Source organism: Anthonomus grandis, chromosome 6 (assembly GCF_022605725.1).
Source record: "Anthonomus grandis grandis chromosome 6, icAntGran1.3, whole genome shotgun sequence".
In the NCBI taxonomy this organism is placed as follows: domain Eukaryota; kingdom Metazoa; phylum Arthropoda; class Insecta; order Coleoptera; family Curculionidae; genus Anthonomus; species Anthonomus grandis.
The window spans coordinates 1,009,053-1,018,747 of NC_065551.1; the positions used below are offsets into that span (position 1 = coordinate 1,009,053).

The 9,695-nt window shown below is 33.2% G+C and overlaps 1 protein-coding gene across 1 annotated transcript; it reads left to right on the plus strand.

The window, feature by feature from the left end:
- Positions 1 to 1,334: 1,334 nt before the first annotated feature.
- LOC126737172 (uncharacterized) lies at positions 1,335 to 9,296 on the plus strand. The gene is made up of 2 exons (XM_050441939.1): positions 1,335 to 1,498; positions 3,918 to 9,296. Exon 2 carries the CDS (start codon positions 4,141 to 4,143, stop codon positions 5,473 to 5,475), a length of 1,335 nt encoding a protein of 444 aa, XP_050297896.1. The 5' UTR covers positions 1,335 to 1,498; positions 3,918 to 4,140; the 3' UTR covers positions 5,476 to 9,296.
- Positions 9,297 to 9,695: the final 399 nt, after the last annotated feature.

Here is a 9,695-nt window from a genome sequence, read left to right on the forward strand (position 1 = left end):
GTAGTATTAGTACCCATTTCATCATTAATCAAACGTTTTGTTACACATATCCTCTGTTGTTACTGCCCTGGTCACAAACTGAGGCAAGAGGAAAAAATCCCATGGCATTTAATCTGGTTATTACATATATAAGTAATTCTTTCAAATTATCTTTTACAACCGAATTTTGAGAAAAAAATAGGCCAGAGGAAACTTCCAATTGGAATAAATACCCTTAATGCAAAACACAAGAGCATGGTTTGCTATTTTTTTGCTCCTCCCTAAAGGACCTAAATCCTCAAAACCCTCTATAAAATCTAACTTTTTGTTAAACTCTAAGTTTTCCTTCAAACTCATTTCATCAAATGCCACTAGGCATTTTTTTTCGTTTTGGGTCATAACAGCACATTTTTGTTTTATAAAAAAATTTAATATTTTCATCTATACCCGTAAGTAAAGCCACAAAACAAAAAGTAACACTGCAATTTACAAAATAATAGTCAAAATCAATTTAAATGAAGTATTACTGAATTAAATTAATCAATAATGATTAAATTAAATTAAATTAATGATTCAAATTAAATCTGCGATACAAGAGGCTCACCGCAACCCCTTTAAATCCTTAACCCCTACCGCCGTACGCCGTAATAAATTTATGGTCGCCCGAGGTGATCGGTATGGGCGCCCGGGTCTTATTACGTTTGGCAACAGAGCGCAACAAAACGTGCTGTTGGTCAACCGGCTTGAAAAGTCGGGCGACATTTCGGGTGACGTTTCTGCCTATGCGAGTGTTTATCTGGAGCGTAGCTAGTTAAATCTGTGATTTCACTTAAACTCATTTCGCAGGACACCTAACGTTATACTCGTGCGTGCGTTAACCTCGTTTACCGTGCGTAAATCTTGGCTACGTCGTCGCTGCACTTAAACTCTCTATTAAGTCATCAGCGTGTGTCTGTAGGGGCCTTAATGGGGGCGATCCTAAAATAATAAATTTCGTATTAATATACAGGGTGGGACTTACATATATTCTTTGCAGTAGCAGTACATTAATACGTGGTTAAGAAAGATACAGGATGTCAAAACTAGAGTATAGTAAATATCATATTGGTTTAAAATATTAGGTAGCTACTTTTTTTAAAATAATTTTTTTAATATCTCAATAATTGCTAACAAAAATGGACTGGACTTTTCGCTTTGATGAACGGTTTTTGATTTAAAAAATGAAATGAATTTATTTACGTCTGCCTATTTCGCTGGACAAAAAATATTAAATTACTTTGCTAATTTTAGGAGATACGGGCATTATATTGATTAAATAACAGCGAGCGCGGACTACAAATATGTTGCTGGCAACCGACATATGCTGCGTTCTCGATGTCGCTGGATATCGATTAAAACGCGAGCTTCACAGTTGACACACATGTTTTGTGGTACGCACGTCGTCTTAAATATTTCGGATATTCCAATGGATTTCCCATTTTTTGTTTGTGGAAACTATACCTAGGAAAATTTAAGGCAGGTAAAGAAAACTAGCATTTATATCTAAGTTTGAAAATTTTGATCATGCATATCTAATATCCCAATAGTAGTTAAGTAATTCACAAAGTAGTAACTCATTTATGGTCTCTACAATTCGGCTTAACGCTGTGGGGGCACCCTAATACTTCCAAATGTAGTAGTTGGACCTTGCATAGTTTTGCAAGAAGTTTGTGTATAATATTCTAAATTTTGTTCTTAATCTGTATGAGTATTTTATTATTTTTCATCTGGTTAAATATTCTCTATTTAATAAAATAATGCCTGACTTAAAGTTACACCCTTCCCTCACCTGCCCCTCTTTGCCACTGTTATGTGACTCAGAAATGAAAAGAAAACATACATCTAAGAAATCCCATATAGGAATGTCAAATTTGAGCCACTATATTTTGTCACTTACTATTATCATCATATTTTGATGACAGTCCCTAAACACTGAGTGTTATTAAATTATAAATTATTTCCTCATAGGTGGTAAGAGGTGTTATGGTTGCATTACCACCACCAGTTTTAAATATTTTCTGTTTGTTCTGTTTTCTATACCCCTCATATTTTGTTCAAAGAACCGAACCACTGAAAGATTGAACCACCCCTGACATAGATTTTTTTACATTAAACTTTGCTGTCAATTTTTCCCAGGCCTGATTTTTTTCTTTCCAAGATAATGCATCTCAGTCTTGGCCGAGTCAATTAACTTTTCATTTATGTCTGGAGTTTTCCCAGAGTGCTTAAAAAGAGCAATGATTGTTCCTCTTTACAAGGGTGGCGATCGCGACTGTCCTTCTAACTTTTTACCTATAGTGTTATTACCTACTTTAGCCAAGATAGTGGAACGGCTATGGTTTCAGAGGAACTGCCCTTGAGTGGTTTCATTACTATTTATCAAATCATGTCCAGGCTGTCAAACTTAATAGTGATATCTCTAAGGAATTTAATATATGTCGTATTTGTCTCTTTTTAAACTTAGGGTACCTTCCAGATTGAATAGACAATCAGAAATATTTTCAGTCCCATTCCACCATACCAATTATGGCATTAATGAGCCAATTACACAAATGGTTCGAAGTGCTAATGGTCTGTCAGGACAGATAAACTTTTTTGACTCTAGGATAACATCTTTTAATGGGCAGTTAAAGAATATTATTTCATAGGGGCTTTAATTAATTAACTCATCTACACCTTTCACTGATTTATAGATAGTTTTGTATCTGAATATATATGTTTGTATGGGTATGCTATGTAATACTTTTGTAAATGGATTCCGTTAATAAATAAATAAAATAAAAATAAAATATAAATGTGGGTGTTCCGCAAGGATCAGTACTTGGTCCCCTACTTTTTCTCATTTATGTGAAAGATCTGCCACAACTGCAGGTAACTGGCAAATTTACATTGTTTGCCGATGATACCACCATCCTCTGGCACAACTCTGATATTTCTCAAATGGAGGCCAATATACATGCAGATTTGTTAAAAATAAAAGACTGGTGTGATGCAAATTTTTTGACATTCAACGTTTCTAAAACAAATATGCTTAATTTTAAATGTATTACAAATGATATATGTTTGAATAATGAAGCCATCACCATGCCACTGTTCAGTAAGTTTTTGGGTCTTTTCATAGACCAAGTTCCTTGGATTTGAAGACCATATTGTGAATGTATGTAGAAAAGTCTCATCAGGCTGCTACGCCCTAAGGGTTATTGCCACCAGTCTTAATTTCTCCATCGCCAGATCTGCATACTTCGCGATTATCGAGTCGCACATATGGAATTTGCTTTTGGGGTTCATGTTCAAATTCACTTTTTAATTCAGTGTCTGTACTCCAGAAAATGGCCATTATATATCTATGAGGGGGCCAAGCCTCGTGACTCATGTCAACCGCTTTTTTTCATAATATTTTAACCCTGTGTTGTATTTTTATTTTGGAAACAGTTTGCTTAGTTTTTAGAAAATATAAACTCCACTTAGGAAGCCACTATAATACGCGACAAAATTATTTGTTGAGGCTACCCATTCCTCAGTTTGAACTTGTCCGTAGCTCTATCATAATATATATGAAGGTAGAAAGCTGTTTAATAACTTCCACTAGAAATAAGACAACTTAAGACTGAAAAAAGCCTTTGTATAAGGACAAAAATATTTCTTGCTAGTAAAGCGTACTATGGTTTAAGTGAATTTTTTAATGATTAGCATTTAAGTATTTTTCAAAGTTTTATTTTATTTTAAATTAGTTTCTCGTTTTTATTCCTTTAATGTACAGTCTATTGGCTTTGTCTACAACTTCTATGTTTATGTTGACAATAAAGCATTTTTTGAGTTTGAGTTTTAACTTAATAGAATTAATTTTAACATTAAGACTTGCACATATTTTGTATTTGAGAGTAATTTATATATTTTAGCGGCCATCCCCACAAATTAAAGTAGAAGCCGTGATTTTGGACAGCCCAGGATAGACCATGGCCTTCTGAAACTATAAGGAATTGGAGTTTGTGGCATTGCTTATAACTGGGTAATATTGTAGTGACAACTCAAAAATCTGATAAGGGATGGTGTGACATGATTGGTCTAGCATGTAGAAAAAGAATGTAAATGAAAGTCTGGAGTCATTTTATAATATAATGTATGACTGTTTGGGCAAAACTGTTCCTAAACAGCTTAAAAAAAGTGCAATTTCCAAACCTCGATTTCCTGTATGCTACTCCTTGGATTTATTGCGCAAATGATGAGTTTGGAACTGTTGTTAGATGCCCACCTAACTCATGTGGATTAATACTTGGGGAGTTTTATTCTTACCTTAACTTTTTTCAAAGGAATTTTGTGCCAAATGATAGAAATGCTTTTCTTGATCTCACTTTTACAAATAGGAATGATCTAGTGGTGAGTGAAGCTGTTGACTGTGTTTTTGATAAATCTGTCTATCATAAGCCTTATCATTTTGAATTAACTTTTAACAATGGTAAAGAAAAAACTTTAAATTTTGTACAGTTCTTCTATGACTTTAGAAATGCAAATTATTTGGGTGTTAATAGTTATTTGTGTGGAGTTGATTGGGACCATGTTTTGAATGTAATTAATATTGATGATGCGGTTTCAGAGTTCTATCATATATTGAATATGGCTATAGCTTTGTTTGTGCCTCTTAAGAGATTCAAAACCTCGTCTTTTCCCAGTTGGTTTTCAGGGGAGTTAAAGTACTTGATCCAGCAAAAGAAAATTTCACATAAAAAATATCAGTCTAGTCATACTGTTGCAGACTACGAAGTCTTTTCAGATCTTAGAGCTAGGTGCAAAACTCTAAAGGAGACTTGTTACCAGAACTTTATTTCAAATTTGGACCAGTTACTTTATACAAACCCCAAAAGTTTTTGGTATAAGTTTAATAACAGGAGAGCAACGAATAGGCTTCCTGATTTGATGACCTATAATGATGGGGAGTTTGCAGGTTGTGAACAAATTGCAGAGGGGTTTGCCAGGTTTTTTTCTACTGTCTATAATGGAGATAATATTGTCTTACCTTCTCGGCAGGCTGGTGTAAACATGACTATTCCAAATCCTAAATTATCTATTGGATTAATTTTTGATAAGATCTTTCGATTACCCCTTAAACTTAGTGCTGGCCCTGATGGTATACCCAATTATTTTTTGAGAAAATGTGTATGTGCCCTCTCTTATCCCCTCTCTATTTTATTCAGTAGGTCTTTAGACTTGACAGTTTTTCCATCCGAGTGGAAACTCAGTTTTATTACGCCTATATTTAAATGTGGTGCTGCTAATGAAATGATCAATTACAGGAGTGTGTGTGTACAGTCTGCCATCCCAAAACTTCTAGACAGTCTTATTTATGACCAAATTAATTTTTATTGCAAAGAACTTCTGTTGAAAAAAATGAACAGCATGGCTTCAGTCGTGGCAAGTCTGCTATTACAAACTTGTTGCTGTATCAGGGTGCTCTGTTAAGTGCTTTGGAGAGGGGTGAACAGGTGGATGTAATATATACAGACTTTTCCAAGGCATTTGACAGTGTCAACCATAGCTTATTATTAGAAAAATTGAGACTTTTTGGTTTTTCAGATTGTTTGGTGGCCTGGTTTGCGAGTTTTCTTTCTGACAGATTTCAGCAGGTACAAATTGGGGATGCTAGGTCGCATCTTATCAGTGTGACCTCTGGGGTTCCACAGGGTGGTCATTGTTCTCCCCTGTTGTTCAATATTTTCATTAATGATATTTTGGTTTGCTTTAAAAATAGTAATTTTTTGTTATTTGCCGATGATTTAGTTATTAAAGTTTTATAAGGTGATCAGTTCAGAACAAGACATGGTTCTCTTGCAAGATGATCTGAATAGATTGTGTGAATGGTATGTTGGTAACAGTTTGGCTCTGAATGTGGGTAAATGCAGTTACATTAGTTTCTACAAAAGAAACAAACGGGTAACTTCCTCCTATACTATTGATAATGTTAATCTTAGGTACACTGAAGTAGTAAAGGACCTTGGTATCTTTTTTGATGAACAATTGAATTTTAATACCCATGTAAATACTATTATAACTAAAGCATCTAAGGTCCTTGGTTTTGTCCTGCGCAATTGTAAGGATCTGTCGGTTGAAACTTGCAAAAGGTTGTACATATCACTTGTTGTCTCTTTGTTGGAGTATGGATCAATAATTTGGTCTCCTCTGTACATGAATAATTGTATGGCACTGGAGAGGGTTCAAAATAAATTTCTACGATTCTGCCTTTATAAACTTCGCATTCCAGTTCCTAATGACCATTGTTATGATGAAGCAATGAACTTGCTGAATATGCGGAGTTTACTTAAGAGACGCACTGAGAATGATTTGGTGTTTATTTATAAACTTTTAAATGGCCTTGTGATTTGTCCCAAACTACTTAATAGGATTTCATTTAATATTCCATACCGTAATCTGAGGGCAAATCGATTGTTTTCTTTGCCTTATCATCGTACCAACTATGCTATGCACTCGCCTGTCGAAAGGACCTTGAGGCTGGTAAACTGGAATTGAAGTTTTAGGAATTTCCTTATTGCATTTTAGGAGTCTTATTAAGAGTTTGTAGGATTTTGTTTTTTGAATTAATTTTGCTCCATGATTAATAATTTGAAATACATTTGATCATTGTCATTTATAATAATATATTTTGTTTTTTCTTAGCTAATTTTGCATTGTTAATTGTTCTGATTTTGAGAGAATATTGTTACTACTTGTAAAACGGTTTAATTATCCTTGGTATTAAGATTAAGTCTGATAATTATTGTTAATTAGTAATTAGTGGTTAGGTAGTATAGCTTTTATTTCTTTTTCAGAAATATATATATTTTTTGTAATGGGGTTGATCCCGTGTATAATTAAATAAATAAATAAATAAAAATTAGAAATAAAAATAAATTACACAAATTATTTACAAAAAAACAATCGATGGACTCATGATGAACATGTTTCTAAACCTGCCAGAGTGTACCATCTTACAAATTTAATCAACCTGTATTTTCAAAAAGGAGTTTTTCCCAACTGCCTTAAGAAAGCAATAATAATTCCTTTACATAAAGGAGGAGATAAAGATCAGTCTTCCAACTATCGCCCAATTGCTCTTCTTCCCACACTATCAAAAATTATTGAAAGATTAGTTAAAAAAAGGCTCCTATCATTTCTACTGAAATTTAAAATACTCACTCCTCAACAATTTGGATTTCTAAATAACAAATGCACAAATGATGCTATATTTTCCCCTTTTAATCATGTATACTGTAGCCTAAACAACCAACATCTTACGGCAACAATCTTCTGTGATTTTTCTAAAGCTTTTGATTGCATATACCATGATATCCTAATAAAACTGCTGAACTGCTGACCTACATTTTCAAATTAATACTGTCAACAGAACAAATTTCTGAAATTTGGAAAATTGCTAAAATAATACCTATTTACTCTGTAACTTTCAAGTCAAAAATTATTAACTCAAAAATTTTCGAAATTATCCTGAATCGGTCGCTATTTAGTCACGCAAAAGAACTCATCTCTGTAGACCAGCATGGTTTTTTAGCGGGCGATCTTGTGTTACTAACTTATCCTGTCTGTCTAGCCACATCTGTGAATCACTTGATGTTAATACTCGAGTCGATGTTATTTATACCGACTTCCAAAAGGCCTTTGATCGGAGAGATCACTATATTTTGCTGCATAAATTAACTCAGTATGGTGTTTCAGGGAGATTATTTAATTTATTTCATTCCTATTTGATTGGTAGATCTCTAGAATATGTTGAATATCGAAACTTTTTAACGTAACGTCGGGTGTGCCACAGGGCTCGAACCTGGGTCCGCTCCTGTTTAGTTTTTTTATAAATGACTTGATTGAGTCACTCACTTGTCATAGGCTGGCTTTTGCCGATGATTTGAAGCTATATATAAGCTATGTATATGGTTTGGAGGATTGTGTTTTTCTTCAGAACTGTTTAAATACATTGGAGGTATGGTGCGCTGTTAACAGGTTAGGCTTGAATGCGGATAAATGTAGTGTGGTCAGTTACTCTAGATCTATTCTGCTTGGAAGATTGGATAATATTGGCATTAGAGGGGTTCCAAATAATCTAATAAAATCTTATTTAACTAAAAGGTTGCAGGAAATAAACATATCAGGACAACATAGCCATGAATCCATAGTAGAGTGCGGTGTTCCTCAGGGTATGGTGCTTTCTTTGTTGCTGTTTATTATCTACATAAATGGCATTTTATCAGTTATAAATGAGGGTTTTGTAACTGCTTTGCTGATGACACTGCAATTATAATATGTGGGGAAACCTGGGAAATTGCTAAGAAAAATGCTGAAATAGCGATGAAAAAAATTAAAGATTGGCTGGATAATAGCATGCTTCCATTAAATGTTGATAAAACCAAATTCGTTACCTTTTCAATTTTAAGTTCATATCTACCTAACTATCAACAAATAAAATTTGCATGAATCACAGTGCATGATAACTATTAACTGTAAATGTGAGAAAACAATAGGGAGAAAAACCAGTTTAAAATACTTGGGAATTATCATCGACCAAAATTTGTCATGGAAAGAACAAGTTAAAAGCGTAGCTGATAAAATTAGAAAACTGATCTTTAAATTTTATGAGCTAAGAAACGTATTAGATTTTAAAACACTAAAAACAGTTTAGTTTTCACTAGTTGAATCAATAATATGTTATGGGCTTGTGATATGGGGGAGTGCGGGTGTGACTATTTTGGAGAAGCTCATTATAGCACAGAAATGGATCATTAAGGTAATGCTTTTTAAAACTAAAAGATACCCTACAAATCTAGTTTACAAAGACAGCAATTTGCTAAACATAAAATAGCTTTTCATTAAGTCAGTTATAAGAATCATGCTAAAAACAGATTTTTATAAAAGAAGTATATCTCATGGTTGCAATACTAGATTGGCTTCTCAGAATAATGTTTGCCTACAGAATCCTAGACTTACAATTTGTCAAAATCATGTTTGCTGTATTGGTCCAAAAATTTATAATAGTCTACCTCAAGAATTTAAAAATAAATCATATAAAAATGTAAAAAAAAAAATTGGTAAATGGATACTTGATAGTAATTATGAAACTAATTATCTAATATAAAAAAAAATATATATTTAGTATTAATAGTTATATTTTCAGTAAGTTTCTTTTTAGTATAATCTATAATATAAAAAGTATTTGTTACAATAATTAAAATTTAGTGAGTAAAGTATTTCTAAAATTTGCATTTTTGTTAGGTAAATATTTTATAATGATTTAAACCTCAGTAATAGTAATTAATAAACGTTGTTAGGCGCACCCACAGTATGAAATTACCATTGTGCAATTAAATTAAAAAAAAAAAAAAAAAAACACCCTTAAATTTTAATTACTTTATTAATGATACTATTTTGAGTAGATTAGAGCAAATTACTGATCTTGGTATCACCTTTGACTCTGAATTTACATTCGTTCCACACTTCAACAACATAGTCAAGTCAGCCCTGAGAAGGCTTGGGTTCATAATTAGAAGTTCTCAGAGTTTTACTTTGGAATCTACATTAAGACTGCTTTTTTGTTGCTTTGTGAGATCAAAACTGGAGTTTGGCTGCATTATATGGAACCCGCTCTATCAGAATCATGTTGGTCTCCTTGAATCTGTTCA

What these genes read in the sequence shown, in the direction of transcription:
- LOC126737172 (XM_050441939.1), top strand. Translation starts at nt 4,141, where the DNA reads ATGACTGTTTGGGCAAAACTGTTCCTAAACAGCTTAAAAAAAGTGCAA.